This window comes from Juglans microcarpa x Juglans regia, chromosome 1S (genome assembly GCF_004785595.1).
Source record: "Juglans microcarpa x Juglans regia isolate MS1-56 chromosome 1S, Jm3101_v1.0, whole genome shotgun sequence".
Lineage (NCBI taxonomy): Eukaryota > Viridiplantae > Streptophyta > Magnoliopsida > Fagales > Juglandaceae > Juglans > Juglans microcarpa x Juglans regia.
Genome location: NC_054595.1, coordinates 5,251,049 through 5,270,348, shown reverse-complemented (window position 1 = coordinate 5,270,348; position 19,300 = coordinate 5,251,049). Strand labels below are relative to the sequence as shown.

The 19,300-nt window shown below is 35.7% G+C and overlaps 1 protein-coding gene across 1 annotated transcript; it reads right to left on the bottom strand.

Annotated features, from left to right (window-relative positions):
* Positions 1–3,337: 3,337 nt before the first annotated feature.
* Positions 3,338–18,713, bottom strand: LOC121246160 (exocyst complex component SEC10b-like). The gene is made up of 25 exons (XM_041144186.1): positions 18,550–18,713; positions 18,189–18,284; positions 17,770–18,012; positions 17,600–17,674; positions 17,393–17,494; positions 17,227–17,277; positions 17,040–17,145; positions 15,561–15,680; positions 14,283–14,374; positions 13,213–13,381; positions 13,054–13,130; positions 12,848–12,946; positions 12,662–12,752; positions 11,876–11,961; positions 11,582–11,755; positions 8,577–8,630; positions 8,378–8,506; positions 8,157–8,249; positions 7,932–8,078; positions 7,718–7,815; positions 5,814–5,898; positions 5,180–5,238; positions 4,328–4,426; positions 4,166–4,249; positions 3,338–3,842 (listed from the first exon to the last, which is right to left on the bottom strand). Exons 2-25 carry the CDS (start codon positions 18,282–18,284, stop codon positions 3,764–3,766), a joined length of 2,508 nt encoding a protein of 835 aa, XP_041000120.1. The 5' UTR covers positions 18,550–18,713; the 3' UTR covers positions 3,338–3,763.
* Between the last annotated feature and the right edge of the window lie 587 nt (positions 18,714–19,300).

The following is a 19,300-nucleotide window of genomic DNA, read 5'->3' as shown; positions in this document are numbered from 1 at the left end:
AAACTTAGATTCGATTCATGTAATGCTGTTATAACAAGAAGAGTTGCAAGCACTTCTAGTCAAATTATTATTAAAAGGGATTAATTCATGAGTTTCAACATAAAATTTCATTAAAAATATAACAACAGATAAGAAAACTTGAAGTTTATTACCTTGTATGTTGTAGATGATTAAACTTTTGGAACAAGTAATAATTTTATATGGTAACAAAATAGAGATACTGAGTTCGAACCATAATTCTACACTTTATCTCATTTAATTAAATATTTCACGTATTGAGTCATCCATTAAGGGAAAGTCTGGTTCACATATGAGGAAAAGTGTTACGATATAAAATAAATAATAAAATTTATATATTCCCATCGGTTTAAACTTTTAAGACAAATAATAATTTTAGAATAGATTATACTACAAAATTGGTCACTAAACTTCCTTTCTATAAAAGAGTATGGCAACTCCAATTTTTAATAAGAATAATTCTTCTCTTCGGCTATTATTCACTTTACTATCTTATACCCCACGTTCTATGAAAAAAAAAAATATATGTGTAAAGATGAATAGTGTATTTCATTAAAAGCATGAAGACAAACAGATGAGGACAAAATGAAAGTTTTCAGGGCATAGACTTTTGATTGCCTATGGAAGTGAGGTGCTGTGGATTGAAGAATTGGTATTCCCTCCATCAAGTTGTAGTTTATTGTGATTAGAATAAAATATCTTGAAAATAATGGTCTTGGATGGAGGCAGAAGTTGCTGTCAAATGTAGCAGTTGAAAATATTCTTAAAATAATAACTAATGTCAAATGAAGGCATGCTCAATGCATGCTATACAGTACCCCCAAAAAAAAAAAAAGAAAAAAAAAATTAAGAGTTGTTAATCACATACTTGAAGATTACAACAAACACATATAAGGTTGCCCTAATTTCCACAACAAATTCAAATGATTAAACAAGAAATATGTTTCATAATGGACATTATAAGTAGTGCTTATTCTGCATGTTATGAGCTTTATAATTATTATTCATCTCATTATGAGATTCCAAACATATTGATTGCAATTTTTTGGAATTTCTTTCTTTTCTTTTCTTTTTCTTTTTTGTTTTTTAAAAAAAAGGGTTCTTGAAGATGTGGAATAAGTTCTAATGATACCAATCTTAACTACCTGTTGGAAATCAAATAGTGAAAATAAAAAGAATTAGCGAAAAAATAAAGAGGAGAGAGGCTAAAGCTTTTAACTGTGATGATTCCAAATAATAGTCATCTGGTTTGATTTTGACTCAATCCAATGAAAAACGAGTCAATTCCCGGCGGGGGGAAGTTCCATCATTGGAGGCAAAAGACCAAATAAACTTATCGTGTGCATTCTCAACAAGGATTCGATCTATTATTTTTCATTTTTTGAATATATATGCCTCTAATTGTGTTTATGTTTTATGTGTTACGACATAAATGCAAATGGTAAAATCTAACTCTTGCTATCAGTTTAAACTTTGTGGATAATTTGTCAAATTGTATCAGAGCAGAGTTCTAGAATTCGAATCCCGACTCCACATTTAAACAAAAGATGAGATTTAACTAAAAGAAATATCCTACCAAACTACAAAACTTCGGTTATCTTCGATTATTACTCATGGAGTCCTCCATGCAGCCAAATGATAACACATGGCACGGTAATAGCTCTCAAAGGAAGCTCCCTGTTTACAAAAAGAATATAAAACATATCAATGTATACTGTCTCTAATATGCTTATATTTTTTTTTTTCCCTTGAATTCAAAAGGGAAGGGAAGCATCCGACCGTTGTTAGGCGTGTCCATAGATAGATATACAAAGAAAAATTGTTCAAGATAAAATGAAACGTACTTCCCTGTTGTTTTTGTGTACACGTGTTTGCGAATTAATTGATTGAATTGAATGCAAAACCAGTCCTAAATATCCTTCTTAGTACCGATGATGCATCTAAAAATGTCGTTGAAGAAATGAGTATTTCCAAAATCCACAGCCTATGGAACAAACCGCCATATTCGAACGCTTTTTCTATTCATTTTCTCTGCACTTTGTAACGTATTGTGATTTATGGTTGATAGAGAGTTGTCAGGCACTTTTGGTATTGGATTGGGTTTTGATTTGTTGGTCGGTTGGTTGGTGGAGATCTTTTGATTCTTTTACATGTGATAGCCCCATCGTAGATGAACCAATTGTCTTAGAGATTTAGTTCAGTTTCCAACTGGTTGAGTCAAACATTTACACAAACAGCACAGCTGCACAACCCCTTTCCGAAAACTATTTCTAGTTAAGGGATTTGGGATGGAACAAAACAAGCCTGTTATTGCCTCTAGGCTTGTTTGTGGGTCGATTGAGATGTGTGAAAAAGATGTGGGATGCTGAACCCCACGAAATATATAGTGGTATTTGTAGGGTCTTCAACGTCTGGGCACTCGTGTATGATCAGCTTGCTATTCATAAAAAAATTTATGCAGAGAGAGAGATGTAGTGGCCTCTTCTTGGAGAGAAATAATGGTGGGTTTGGCACAACACGAGGACATGCAAGTGATTAGGATACCTTAGCTATCAGAAAAGATAGCAATCTACAAGCAACCCACCACCCACTATATTTCATCAATCAATCTCTCTCCTTAAATCCAATCTCATTGAGAGAGAGGATGGAGAGAGAGAGAGCACTTTCTAGTGGGAGAAAGAAAGATGCCACACTAGCTAAAAACAGGACGCCACCCACCACAATTACAGGCATAATACATGCGTCCATGTCAAATGGCTAAACTTCTGAGTGTTTCGTCGTCCCTCCCTCACTTGTGATTCATGAACTAGATAGGAGTTGAGGACATATATGTGCATTTTGGACCTTCTTTTGTGCGTCCTCCATCATTGAAGAGTAGAGACTTTCGTTGCCTTTTTGTATACTCCACAATAATTCAATTTTTATGTTCTGTAAAAAGGTGAATATCTACAGCGAAATTGAATTGCAGCCGATCATGTAACTTCAATTTCGTCAAGAAGAATTCCGCGGGCTTGTAGAGGTAGAATCTCACATTTTCTGCAGTCAAACAAGTATGGAATATCTTTTTCTATATAAATTAAAAAAAAAAAAAAAAAAAACAGTATGGAAGATAAAGAAATGAGAAATACCATTTATCTATCATCTGAAGCCATGTTTGGAGATGATAAAAGGATAATGATTAAAAAGCTTACGAATCTAATTTTTCTATGAAAAAAAAAATTAAAGCACAAACAAGCCGTGTCAAAAGAAAAGCAGGAAACAAAAATAACATTGTAACAAATTGTATTGGAGCCACATATGGTACTTTTTTAGGTATATATGGGCGACACTACTTGGGGTTTTTTTCATTATTCATACCCGAAAGATCATTTACAAGGGGCACACATATGACATGAAATTTCCTGTTTCTGAACTGTCACATGCAAGCAATTGAAGCTAGTCTGTAACCTGAAGCCTTAAAGAATACAAAGCTAATGGTCTCCTATTCATACCTTCAAAAATATACAATCCAAAGAAAGGGGGCAAAGCAAGAATTCTATTGTACCCAATTTTTCTGTCAAAAAGGATGAGGTCACCAGCCATGTCAATAATGTAATCTTCAACTGGTTTTCAAACTCGGTCTTGCTGCCACCAAAATCAATACAAGCTGAGAAGTCAGTTCCCTCAGCTTAGTGACAGCTCGATGTGAAGTATTCAAGGAAATGTGTTTTGGAGGCCATATATAAGTTGGCATGCCACATCCGTATCAACTAGAGCTTGGCCACAAGGAACTAAGTCTGGCTGCAAGTTTTGCACTCTTGTAGTCTTCTCTAAGTTGGATGAACCTAATATGGCAGATAAATCAAAATTTAAACACAGGAACCTCTGATGTAAAGAACATCACAAAGTTAAAACCACAAATAAATTTGAATGTGTAAAACTTGTTCTTGTTAAATGTGTGGACGTGAATGCATTTCCTTCCTGGATGTGCTTGGAAGAGAAGGGGAAAAAAAAAAAAACTCTACTTTTTCACCATTAGTAAACCATCCTTGGTATTTCATGAAGAGAAATTCAATATTCTTATAGAAATATATAATATTATTCTTAAATGCATTTCGGTGGATATATGTCATACAAAAATGTGATCCAACATGTTCTCACTAATTACCTTTGTGCATCTTTCCGTATACCGGGGCTACCCTCAAACAGAGTTGAGAGGCTTTCAGGAGCAACAATGAAGACATTGGCCATGCTGAATCCAAAATTTCATCAATAAGTTGAGACACAAAATAAAATAAAATTGAAAATCTAGCAAAACTTAGTAGCTTACATGCCCAACAATTCAAATTTTTCATCAACAGAAGGAGCATTGAAACTGCGGACAAATTCTCCATACTCAGTTATATCACGCTTCAGTCGCAGTCCTCCACTGCAATAAGTTAAAAAAAATAACACAAGTAAGGACAAGATATCTCAAATTATTCCATTGAGTTCCAATGAGAACAAGAAACGACAAGTTTATATAGAAAGAATGCAACAAAAACCACAAGAAATTGCATAGCTCACTAAACAAAATAGTCCACAAAGGAAAACATTAACAACATCAAATTCTTGGGAGATTAGAAGAAGACAGACTAGAAAGCAACCCACATGATAAGATATCAAAAATAAAATCGCATATCTGAGTCACTACAACTTCCAGGGAACTATCATATAACTGACAAGAGAACGGTTAAAAAATACCGAGAGAGAGAGAGAGAGTTGTTACTTGTTATAATTTGTTTTAAGAGGTAATACTTTACCATTTCGATTATTTTTTTTCTCCGATTTCGTTGTTGAAAAAGGTTTTCATCCTTTTTAGATAATCAAGTATTTCAAGTATGACTACATACAGGACTAAACTTCTTCCAACATCCGCATACATACAATAAACTAAAAGAAGTAATTTACCTCCTGAAAGGAAGCCACAGTTTATACTTACAAAAAAGAAAGAGAAAAAAAAAAGTAAGGAAGCTGCAGTTTATAATCAGAACGCAAACAACAATTTGCCATGTCATACACAACTCTCTCCCTCATAAAAGGAAGCTGCAGTTTATAATCCGAATGCAAACTAAAACTTGCCATGTCATGGACATCTTTCAAATACAACAGCATATAAAAACATCAGGGCCAGGCCAGTTACCTGGGATTAAAAGTGAATTTCTGCCAATGATTAAGCAGCCCTTTATGCAAGCGGATTCCCTAAGACAAATAAATAAATAAAGCATCCAATTCAAATATGAATGAAAAAAATACTCCATCATATTACCACTTCAAATTTTGCTATCTATCACCCCCCCACCCCCCCAAAAAAAAAAAAAAAGAAGAAAATGAATATAATAAATCCCAAAATAAAGACTACTGAAAATTGACCAACAAGATGGATACTTTGCCTTAAATCTGCATTGGTACATGCTGTGAAGAAATGTAAAGCTAAAAGCAGTCATTCTTTTCCGTATCAAAGGCAACATAACTTTTATATCTAAACTCAGTATATTTATTCATCATGGAACAACAATATTATCGCAAAATTACTTATAAAAAAAATTATCACAAAATTATCTGATTTTACATCTGTCACAACTTCTCCACATACTTTTTTTTATGACTAACTCTTCACATACCACCATGCAAATCACACATATTTACTTCACCAGATGCATGCTTGAACTCAATTTGAATATAATTACCCCAGACCAGCATAAATTGAAAAGAGAATCAGGGGACTGAAGTCATGGATTCATATAAATCAAGGGCAATCTCATGAAAAATTTTACCAATTCACTTAGGAACGCTTGTCTGTTGAGACCATCAAGTGCAGTGAATGCAGACTCAAGCACACGGGAAAGATATGCCACCACTCTAGCCACAAGAAAAGGAAAAATTAGCCAATTCCAGAACATCATGGCAATCAAATGTATTTATTTAATTTCTGTAAGAGATGGAAGCCCAGAGTTGCATAAAATGGAGTCATCACCGAATGACAAGCATAATAAGGGAAAAAGTAAAAACAAGCTCACTTCTGGGCGAGGTGCCCTGTTCACCCCCCCCCCCCCCCCCCCCCCAACAAAAAAAACACTGTTGCCGCCACAACTGTATATCTGCCCAACATTTCTCTACTGATCATGGCATCAATTCAACTGACATTGAACAAGGCTCAGTTCAGCCCTAACCAGAAGGTTTTCTCCTTCCCAATTCAACTTTTCCCAAAAGCAAATCTCCCACTCAAAACCCTGATTCTACTCTCTCCCACACATAGAAAATGAACTTCACTGTATCCTTAGCCTCTGCATAAACAACGCCACATAATCCCATTTAACCTCTGGGAGCCAAAACCCTCACCGATGCAGGACAAAAGCACCAAGTCCCACATTGTAATATCCCAGTCTGACATGGAAAAAAGGAATAACTCTCATAGAGTGGGTAAGTTATAAAGGTACTCATAGGGCTAGGTCCCACATTAGATACTTTGGTAAGTTATAAAGGTAGTGGCAGGTGCTAAGTCCCACATTGGCTACTTACTAGGTGAAACTGGACTTTATAAGTGATTCCAAGAAGCTTCAAATTGACCAGATTTTTTTTTGGGGTTATAGAATAGATGCAGCTTTTCTATGGGTTGTTACTTACGGTATCAACGGTACCTAGTAAGACCGGCCATGTGAAACTGGAGCACTAGACATGACAATATCAGAGATTTAACCGGGAATTTGCACCACGTGAGTCCCACATTAAGAAAAAGGATAACTCACGTGGAGTGGGTAATTATACAGGTAGTATTGATCATCTGTTACTTCATCGCAAGATTGCAAGTACAAAATGGAGTGACTATTTTAACCAGGTTGGATTGGCAGGTCATGCCCAGAAGAATTGTAGATCTTTTTTCCTAGAGTGGGTTAGGTGGCAGCCTGCAAATCAAAGCAGTGTGAAAGATGGTTCCTACTTGCCTCACTTGGCTTGTACCTTTTGCACTTTTCAATAAAGATTCCTTACAAAAATAGTTATAAAGGTATCAAGTTTTTTATGAAAGTTCTACTTATTATTTGATAGAAAAAAAGTTAGAAAGGTAGTCATAGGGGCTAAGTCTCTTATTGACAACTTCCTGGGTGAAACTGGGCTATATAAGTGGTTCTCACGAAGCTACAAAATTGGTTAATCTTTTTGGAATTATATATAGATGTGACTAGCACTTTCCCTAGATCATTTACAAGTCCTGCCAATCTCTAGTGTTCCAAACCACATTATCAAGAGGGAGGAAAGTTCAGTGGCTTGGTAGAGAAAATAAGACAAGGACAAAGAAAACCTCAATGCCATGGACAATGAGGTTGCACTACAAACTCCTTTCCTGCAACTATTGGCAATTAACTTGAGAGAGAGCGAAAAAAGAGAAGGGGGTGAAAATGAAAAGGAAGCCCTAACCAACGTGGGCATATTTTTTAAGTATTAGCAACTCTATAAAAATGTACAATCTAAAAAGGGAGAGATATAAATCCGTCCCCTCCCCAAAACCGCATCGACAAGGAAGACCCATTCTATTTGGGGCACAAGAAGCCAAATTTCCATCCTAAAAAAATAAATGAAAATATCCACTATTTGAATAATATAGAAAAAATTACTCCCATCCATGCAATTTCCAGAAACCTTAATTTAGAATACAAGTTCCATGTTTTTCAGAAGGATATACCTTGTGCATGCATTTGTAGGTCGATGATCAGGAGCGATTCCATCATCAGGTGACCGGTAATCCGTTGACTTTTGTTCAGATGAAAGCAGTCGCTCTACCTGCAAAGTAGGAGGATCCCATCATCAAGTGATCCATTCATCAAGGACTTCTGCCTAGTTACTTGCTACTTTGCAATTGAATCTATATAAATGATTTTACATAGTCAGTAAATGACCTCAGCCATCACAGTTTCGATGCATTGTTGAAGCCCTTTATAAGCAGCAGTCTCTGCACTGGACATAGCAGTTGCCATTTCTTCACATGAAGCAGCATGTGCACCATCTACGGGCAGCAATAGGCGAGAAATAGAATTCGCAAAATACTGCGGGTAATGTTCAAATCATTAGTTTTCAATTATATCACTCCCTTAACAGCAATTAAATAACATAACCCAACATACTTGCTGAACTATAGCCACACTACTACCGCAACGTTGTACAGCAACCATGAAAGATCTGAAACTGCTTTCACCAGCAGCAGCAGCAGCTTCTGCCTACACATCCACCAACCACTCTTATGCTGGGTTAACTATATTCCACTTTAGACAGAATAATTTCCAAATATAGCTCACAATGCACACAGTTTGGAATGCACAAATAGGTAGTGTGATCAGGGAATTACAGCAGATGCAGCTGCAGCAGCCACCCTTCTACTAACACTTGTGCCCAGCACAAACCTTTCCCTCAAATTAGCAGCTTCAGTCAGGCTTTCTCTTGCCCGCTCAAGCCCTTCCGTGATGTATTGACTAACCTGCAGAAGGGAAATTCTGAATACCCATGACATAAATCCAGTGAATACCTCACGTCATTTAACAACTTACATGGTCAAGTAGGCAAGTGAAAACCGCTTTTACATTGGTTGCAAGAGTAGCAGGCTGTAACATGTTAAAATCTAATTAGAAAACTGGAGAAATATATGAAACTTTAAATCCAAAAAAGTTTGTAGTTTTTTACTTTTGTTTGTTTTAAAGCATTCAACTCAATTTTTATGGGAATCAAACCCTGGAGAACATTTTTTATATAAGTAAAATATCAAACCCTAGAGAACATTTAATTCCCAAGCATTCTGTTTCATGACGCATGGCACGTCATTGTCCGTTCGATTTATTTTTATTGTTATTATTATTGTTATTACTATTATTAGAATACCAAATAATAATGGTAGTTATAATATTTTTTTATAATTAAGTAAAAATTATTGGAACTATTATTATTCAGCATCCTAATCTGATCTTAGCCTAAAGACATCTATAATCAGCTCAGACGCTAACTCTAGGGGTGATAAACGGTCCGGTCGGACCGACCGGACCGGACCGAGACTTAGACCGGTCCGGTCCGGTCCACATTTTAGAGGACAAAAAAGTTTCGGTCCGGTCCGAATGAAAAAAAAATATATATATTTTATATAATAATTGTACAATTAACAATATAAAATTTTAAATATATTATTAATACTTGTTAATATTCTATAAATTAACAATATTTTATATATATCTTCATCTAACCTATCACTATTAATAATATAAAATTTTAAATATGTTATTAACACTTGTTAATATTCTATGAATTAACTAATATATAATATCAATTAGTTAATTATACAGTAATTATATAAATTAATAATATAATTTTCATCTAATTTATTATCATTGACCATATAAAATATTTTTTTAATGAGTTTGTTACATAATCCACATTAATAAGTCACTTAATTTAATTTAGTATTTTAAGTAAATTTTTTTTTATTAATTATTTAAAAAAATAAAAAAATTAGGCCGGACCGGACCGATAGCAATCGGTCCGGTCCGGTCCGGTCCGGGAAAATGATGGACCAAAAATATTTAGTCCATCGCTGGATCGGACCGGACCAGACCATTTGCAGCCCTAGCTAACTCGCCTAGCCTTGCAGTATGGAGATGTGAATTAACACCAATCACAAGTAGAAAAAAGTCTCGCAAATTTGATCTAGCTTAAATTGCATCTCCTCCTCCCCATTATGAATGGGATGGAGGGTGAAGTTGCAGGTTTAGACCCATTCCGGATGTGTGGAAATTACCAATATAAAAATAAATTAGTAGAGAAGATCCCATCCACTTGCTGAGACAAACAACTGGTAAAGGTTGCAAAGAGAACCACTAATTTGTTGGCTGCTTTCAAACCACTATTCCTATTACCTTAGCTTCAATTATTCTATCTTTCCACCCATCCACTATTTCTACTTCCTTTTTGGTTCATAACGGTCTTTTGATTTCATTCTCTTGATTGGACACTTGGAAAAATCATTGAATTATCCAAAATTTCAGTTAAATCAACGGAACTTGGAAAATGCATAATGTAATAACCTAGATTGGATAGAGTATAGGAAGGTGGTAAATGGGGGATCCCACATTGCTTGGGATACAGAAGTTTTGGCCCTTAATAATGATTTCAAGGGGCTCCAGTTAGGTCATTTTGGAGTATGGACCCATATGGCTTGGGCCTTCCTTAGATGATTACAAATGGTATCAGAGCCAAATCCAACCAGAAGTGTAGGACTTCAGTTGTGCTACCTATATGATGGAATGGATTGTGTATAGGAAGGTGATGAATGAAATCCCACATTACTCGAAAAGGAGTTCTTGTCCATTATAATGAATTTCAAGGAACTCCAATTGTAACATTGACTCGTCCTTTTGGAGTATAGGTCAGATGTGGGTTGGGCTTTCCTTGGGTTATTACACCTAGCCTCATTTCACAAATAGAAAATAAAACTGTGAAAAAAGGGAAAGAATAATAGTATTCAATGGACTGTTGACTTCATGAGAAATGTAAATGATTGGGAAGTTAATGTTATTTCAGATTTTCTCAGCAGATTATATGAGTTGAAGATTGTCCAAGGAAGTGTAGACAGATTGTTGTGGATTCATGAAAGAAATTTCAGATTCTTAGTACACTACTATTATAATGCTTTAACCTGCCAAGGTGTATGTGATTACCACTGGAAAAGTATTTGGAAAGTTAAAGTGCCGAGTAAGGTAGCTTTCTTCTTTTGGCTGGTGTCTCATGATAAAATTCTGACTACAGAAAATCTAAGAAAGCGTGGTCTTTGTTATTGTTGATTGGTGTTTTATGTGCAAGAAAGATGGCGAATCAGTTAATCACTTGTTTCTCCATTGTGAGGTGGCTAATAGTTTGTGGAATGTCATTTTTGGAATGATGGGTATTTCTTGGGTGATGCCAAAGCATGTGGTGAATTTACTAGCTTGTTGGAGGTATGCTGGGCGGAGTCTACCCATTGCAGCCATTTGGAAAATGATTCCTTCGTGCTTGATGTGGTGTTTATGGCTAGAAAGGAATGGGAGATGTTTTGAAGACAAGAACGATCGATGGAAGAAATTAGGGAATTTTTCTTTAAAACTTTATGTCTATGGGCTAAGGTCTATGGGCTAAGGCTAATGTAATGAATGGTGATGATGTTTTAGTTAATCTAGTTTTTCTATCTTTTTAGTCGATGTGTGTAGGTATCTCCTCTTGTATACTTCCTGTGTACTCGGGCTATGCCTATTCATGGTAATAAAATTCTTATTAATTACCACAAAAAAAAGGGGGGGGGGGGGGGGGGGGGGGGGGGGAAAGAACCTTCTCAAGGAGGGCATAGGGTATTAAAGGGTGGGACTATAGTGGAGAACTTTCAAAGCAACTGGAGACATTTGTATGATTTATTATTTCTCTTCAAAGATTTTAGAAGCTACCAAGCTAAGTATTTTATCCTGAATCCTTTGTACAAATGAGTCACCATATGGAATTCATTAATACATGTGATATTAATTGCAGGGTCATATATCACCTGAGATGAAAATAAAGTGCATCTGGAAATTGCTTCTTCATTCCAGCGCATGAACTCTGTGACAACAGTGACAGATATTTGCTGGTGAGAAGATGCTAACGAAGCTCCTTTTGAGCGCCCAATTGTCCCAGTTGAATCAGATATCTGCTGACTTTCAGCACGCAATTCTTCCATCTGCATAGCATACATGTTGCAGGTTTTACTTATCGAGAAAATAATCATGTTACAGGGTTGTTTCCACTAAATCAAGATGAGACTTGGAAACTTTGATCAGTAATACAAATTAAATAAAACCTTTGCTTGATATAGTTGTCGAAGAGAGGCCTGCTCATGTTCAGGATATTCATCCTTGTGAGCAGAAAACAGAGACTCCGTGAGTCCTGAAGCAAAACAGAGAGAGTGGCTATTAGGACATCAAAGTGAGACTTGTACATGAATCAAATAACTAAATTTTTGTGTAAAAATAAGTTCATTTGAAAGTAAATTTTTTATTAAAAATAAGTTCATTTGAAAGTACTTGCACTGTCATACAACTAATAACTAGTAATTCAAGATTATGTTACATTACACAATGAAGCACTTTCTGGAAACGTGCATTAAAAAAATAAAATAGATCCAAGGAACTTGTTTAAATATGACCGAAAATAAACTGTACCCCATCATTTTTCACCATTATAACCCTAGGTGAAAGCCCTCACTGGATGAATCAATTAACTGAGAAAGCCAAAACTGAATACTCTGCATGGTATATTTTAGAAGGTAATGCATGTTACAGGTATCCACCAAACTGGAAGGTTTGCATACCAAACTCAGAACACCTGCAAATTTCCCCACAATTACTGCAACATAACTCACCACAAAAAGCTATCGAAGTTTCTTAATTCCATAGCAGGACTCCTGAGTTATGATAAGATATCAAATATTTATTAAAAAGTGCAAAGACGTAGCCCAAGTACACAGGAAGTATATCTTTAACATTCGATATCAAAACCACCATTTCTATAGAGACGGGAACTTGTGATAAGAAAGAAGTAATTTAAAATGCACAACAGCAGGAGAAATTCAAAAATAATTCATTACCCTCAACATCTAAGTCACCACATCCCAAAGCTCGCAGGTCTCTAGCAAGTTCTTGTGTCTTCTCATATGCCACTGCTAGCATTCTAAGATACTGAAGACACCAGTTTAAGTACAAATTAGATAAAGACGAGTTCAACCTAGCAATGGCATTAGAAGAAAAAATAAAACCCTAGTAGTTCTACTTACTAATAGGAGTCCACCCTCTTCCATAGGAGGTAGATTCACAAGAGATGGCTTCACTAATAATTTGTCCAGTAGAGCAGTCACTCGCTGCTCCAAAACTCGCTGCATATGACAAAAAAATTACTCAATTTATGAAGTTACCAATCACTACAGTCTTTGTACATAAAAAAAATGTTCTTGAAACTAGGGGGAAAGTTCTGCCTGGATACCTGAACTAAGATTGACATAACTTCATTAGGAGAAGGGAATACAGCTGTAATTGTTGCTGCTTCTTTGCGCACGGTATCTACAAGAAGAACAATAAAGCGATAACCAATCTGTTGAATGACTCACTCATTTGCATTAAGATCAGTAGCAATCCTTCAAACCTGTAATTTCTTTGTACAATGAAGAAAGCCCACGGGCAACATTGCTAGGACTAGCTTGTGCACCCTGGTCCCCAAGAACCAACCTTGTGTCTGCATTCATCACTTCCACATCAATAAACATGGGACGTGTTGCCACATAATGTTGCATGGCACTTGTACCCCTATTAAACTGCATTGCAAAAGTAAACTACTCAGATATGAGGGAAAAGGAAGAAAATAAACCTTTTTTTATCGGTGAAGGAAGAAAATAAACCTTAAACTGACTTCAATAAAATATCCAGATTCAGTTAAGCTAGCATATTCATTGTAATCCAAGTTCTCTACTGAAAAATGAGAGTGCATCAAACCGAAATCCCAGAATATGAACCAACCAAACCATACATAAAATTATTTAACATAGTGAAAACAGGCAATCAACAATATATACAGCATACCACAAATAATGTATTGAAAATACAAAACAAAACCTATCATAACAAATCCAAGCTGAAAACCATAAATACTAACGTAGATGTAGAAGTTTCTCACTTCATGGAGAAGACTACTCTATATTAACACTACTTCACTACTAACATTAGATAACAACCTTCAAAGTACAAACTATATTAACTGACCTATAATCAATCTCTCTACATCTTTGAATATAACAAAATGATAAAAATGAGAGACGTGAAGAAAAAGCGGGATGAGAGAAGGCAGAGCTAGTTAATGAAGCCTTTGCGTAGAATTGGCATGTGAGAAAGGATAGACCAATAATCTGCATAGTGCAACCTTATGGAAGATGGTTCTATCATGTTTGAGGCGGTGCATTAGGAGGAAAATTAATGATTGGAGCATCGAGGATTGAGAGAGGACATAGGATGATCTTCGGGCTTTTTTTCTTAATTCTCTTTATCTTTGGATGAAGGCTCACGTATCTTCTGTTTCTAGTTTTCAGGACTTCCTAACTCTTTTTCTTTTGATGTTTAGATGTATCTCATGTATACTCCCCCTGTACTGGGGTACCACCCTTATAGCTTTCCATTAATAAAATTATTAACTTAACAAAACGATCTGACAAATATATTTACCTTAGATAAAATTTTAGCACATTCTGCCATTGTAGACAATTCTCTTTTCTGTGATGCTGCATCAAACCGAGCCAGCAATCTGTTCTCCAGTTCTACACAAGAATAAACTTATCACTGGAAAGATGATAAAAACAATTACTCCAACATGTAAGGACTCACTGGGAATGCTTTGTTTCCCAATCCTTGAGTTATATAATTATGCATTTTCCCAGAATATATTATTAAAATGGGTCCAATCTTCCCCAACTTTGAATTGGAGGGAAAAGAATTTCCATGTCCCTGCGACTACTCCACATACATCTCTACGAGTTTACCAGAGAATATATCACTCTCTCCCTTGAACTTTTTTATGTCATTAGAAGAATGAAATTTGAGACACGAAAACTCAACAAAGGAAGTGTGATCCTCTCAATAATACAAAAACTCAGAATACACGATGATTGGAAGTGACAGAAGCTTAAATACACAAGGCTCAAAAGTCTGTCAACACTCGCTTGAACTAGAAACAATTCACCTTCATATATTTTTTTGATCGGTAAACAAGATTTTATTGATCATAAGAATAGGCAAGAGCCCAAGTATACGGATCACCTTCATATATTAAAACAGTGCAGTATTATAATGAAATATTCATCCTTGTTGGAATTCTTTTCTCTAGTTATTATTATACCATACCATCTACAGATCTTATGCATGTGAAAACAAACCCAAAAGTAGATAGATATATTTTCTACGCAAAAACATACTCGTTTCCCCATGTCCAGATTTCTGGAAGTAGATTAACCCAACCCCTATTGTTTGGGTCAAAACATGATACTGATGTCTGTCCGCAAATCAAGGATTACATATCCAAAGAAGTAATCTACGGTTCCAAAACAATTCAAAACCACCCTTTACTAAATAATATTTCATGGCGTTTAGGCTAACAACTGGTAACATGATATGAGAAGATACATTTAGATGAGGAATCCCAGAGACCGTGCAAACACAGGTCTTTACCCGCTTAAACTTCAGACCCATGTAGCGTGCCCACATCACATGGATCAGCATGATATGAACAGAAGCATTACACACACACACACAGACATAAGTGAAACCAATGAGATTAACTTCCAGCTAAGATTTCAACAAAGGCTTTGTATCAAACAGCAATCAAAACATATTTAGTTTTCATTTTAAAGATAAGGAACTTCTTAAAACTCTTATGCAGTACACAGTAATATCATGTTAATTTTATTGATATATGAATACATCCATACTGTATAAAAGTTACCCTACCATTACAATAATCCTGCAGGTTAGCAACCGCAACTTCCAATCCTCTGCTAGCAGCTGCATTTCCCATAACTGAATGTACACCTATCCCTTGTCTTCCAATATCTTCCTCAGCAAATGACCCTAAAACCAAGAGAAGTGGAACGTTGTTTACACTGCAGTGAAAAGCACAAAAAGGTTTTGCAGCAAAACATTACACCTTATTGAAAGAAAAGTAAAACCATTTTGAGAAAGGAAGGGAGGAGAAGCACAACTTCCTCTTGAAAAATGAGGTGGAGATACGCTTCGACATTGACAATCCACATACTAATAAGACATAATATCAATGCATGGTTTGGATAGTGAGTTGAGATTAGATAAGTTGAAATGGGGCTGAGATAAGATGAGATGAGTTAGAAATGATTTGAGTTAAATGTTTTATGGAGTTTCGGAAAATGAAAGAGAAAAAGTTGAATAAAAATATTATAAGTTAAAATATTGTTATAATATTATTTTTTAATATTATTTTTGTTTTGAAATTTGAAAAAGTTGAATTATTTTGTTTTTTTTTTAAGTTTGAGAAAGTTGTAATAATTAGGTAGTGATTAGATGAAAAATTTGAAAATTTGAAATTGAAAAGTGTTTGTATTTGTGGTGTTTGGATATTGAGATTAGATGGGATGAGATAAAAGCATCTCTCTATCCAAACCAGGCGTAAGGGTCTTGGTCTTGGTGGTTTGATCAAAATAGAGTCTTGGTCTTGGTGGTATGCTCCAACCAGGTCTAAGGTCTTGGGCGCAAACAACTTCTAGAGACCATCGGACTGCGGGAATTTCCCCTTGAATTATCTGAGGTAGATTTACATAAAACTCCATGCTGAGGGCCTGTGCATCCTCAGGATTAGTCGAAATTTTGTTACGGACACCCAGTACCAATAAAAAAAAAAAAAAAAAAACACCCTGCGAAGTTGTCATGTGACAATTATATCTCATTTCGTTTGCCAAAACAGAAATTCAGATTCATGATTATTACTCCCAAACTCATAATTACATCCACTGAGACTATGCAAAAATGTCTTTTACCCGGTTAAACCCCAGACCCGTATAACAACTCCCCATCACACAAATCAAGTAAAACATCAGCTTTTCAACAATGGGACATGGCCCTGTCCCCAATTATTCCCAACAAAGGAAGACTTTCGATCATCTATTTCAGTTTATTCATAAAATCTTCTGCCTGAACCTTCATTTTTCCTTAAAAGTTCATGTAAAAACTCTATAATTCGTCAAAAAGACCTTCCCCTCAAAAAGCACAAAAGTATCATGAGGTTTTGATAAAGATGCAAATAAAAATACTCAGTATTTTAGCTTTAGTTGAAATGGGCCCACCCACTAATTTGGTAGCAGGAGTTTGGAGAAAACATCATCATGCTTACACAAATCAAAAAGCTGGCCCATGAAAATGAATGAATTATAATTTAATGTGAAATTAAGGCCATCTTACGCAATTTTTGTGCAATTGAAGCGGCCTCAGCAACACGGCTGTCATCAGAAAATAGAGGGGAAAGTTCCATCAGGTCTCCTGGGCTGCCATTAAACTCCATCAAGTACTGCACAGATTAAATTAATAACAAGGAGTTAGCACATTCTAAACAAAGGATGCCATAAAGTAAGTGAACACTTGGCAGTACCTTTATGAGTTCTATTGTTTGACTAGCAGTTTCTCGCTGAGCATCTGCACTCTGACAAGAAAATTCATATAAATGAAAACATAAAACAGGAAAGTTGCAATGTATATGGCAAAAAATTGTATTTACCAGGAGTATCATATGACAATGAAGCATGGGAAAAGTTTACCTGCAAATGATCTCCTATCTTTGCAGCAGTCTGTCCAACGCTTGAAATACGTGAATCCAACCGAGCAAAGCTATCAAACAAGCCATCTACACCTTTTTCCAGCTGAAAAGAAAAAAGATATATCTATAGTATGCAACTCGATTTTCAAATTCAAACTCGATAAATCTATTATCACTGAAGATAATGCACGCTCTTCTGTTAGCTAACCTCAGCAAGTGTCTTACGGTGCTTAGAATCTTGGACAGAAACCTCCTTCTTGAGATTGAAGAGTCTTCCATCAATCTTCAACCAGGATGAAAAGAGGAAAAAATGAAAACCTTAACGGAGCAATAAATTAGTAGAATCCATGTTCCATAACCAAAGGTTCCAAAGCATACTTGTTTCCGAAGATCAACCAACTCCTTATAAGAATCCTTGAATAGACCCAAGAGCTTATCCACTTCTGGAAACAAAGGGGCAGCCAACTTGGTTGCATCTCCACGAAAATTTCCATTTGATAAGGCATCATTTCCACTGATGCTGCCATTATGCCCTTCTAATAAGTCGGTTTCTTCATCTTGGAATGACGGGAGAAGCCCATTCACCAAGTTTCCAAACAAAGCGTCAAATGAAAAATCCCCCTACCAGTTTGAAGCAAATATATGCATATCAGTTTCATTACGCAAATTAAAATATTAATTACCCAAACAAAAAAATGTAATACGAGCAAAACCTAGATAAAAAAAAAAAAAAAAAAAAAAAAATTAATAGCCAGAAAACACTACCGCAACTATATAGAAAGCATTTCGAGGATTACCTTAAAGTCATCTACGTCGAGAATGAGTGGGAGAGAGTTAGCAGGTGAAGATTTTGAAACTTTATCGTTCTTAATTCCATCTCTGCTATCCTTCATCTAGAACAAGTAAATTAGCCGATAAAACGCATAAAAAATAAGGTCAGAAATACCCATAAAAATACGGTTGGAAATAACCATTTGAAGGTCATTAATAATGCAATTAAAGCCAAGTTAAACTTCAATTACTTGCAACAAATATGACGAATTCATGAGAAAAATCAAAGATATATCTCAATAAAGATAAAACAAAGCAAATAAACGTTTCTTTTGGTCCGATCTCGCTGAAGAAGAAAAAGAAAACAAAAATTAGAGGAAATCGTACCTCCGGTAGGCCCGAATGAGCGACAGAGGCACTGACAGAGGCGGCGTCTGAGAGTTTGATTCTTCCTTCTGCGCTCTTGCGCTGGGTTAGATCGAGAGATTAAAGGCAGAACGCGAGCGAGGAGAGAGACAACACGACAGACTGTTCACCAACTAAGACTAGATAGCCAGGAAGACGATTTTAGGCCTCATATGGTCAAGGTATTATGAATGAATGAGGAGGGTAAAATTGGTATTAGAATGCCCAGACAAGGCGAGCTGGACTTCTCTTGTTAATTTCCTTTCATAGTTATTATTTTTTCTTGTGTGCGTGGTGTTTTTTTCTTTTAAGAAGGTAGTGTTTATCGATGATTCCAAATATGGCCATGGATGATTAATTTACTTATCTAGATAGTTTAATGAAGAACTCTCTTATCCATGTTCAGGCCATCAATGTAGCATTAGAGGGAAAATTGATTTGAGTCTAATTTGGAGTCTTGGACATGTTTCAAATTGATCATAATTGTCACAATTTCAATTCAAAATCTTATAAGCTTAAGCGTTCGTTTGGATAGTGAGATTATGGGTGTAACCGGTCCGGTCTGGTTTTGGACAAAATCTAGGACCGAACCGGTATGTACCGATTTTTCATTTTTCAAAACCGATTATATCCAGGTTACTCTCCTAAATCGGTACATCCGGTTTTACCGGTTTCCAGTCCGGTCCAGTCTAATTTTCCTTTTTTTAAAAATGTAAAAAATATATAATAAAGT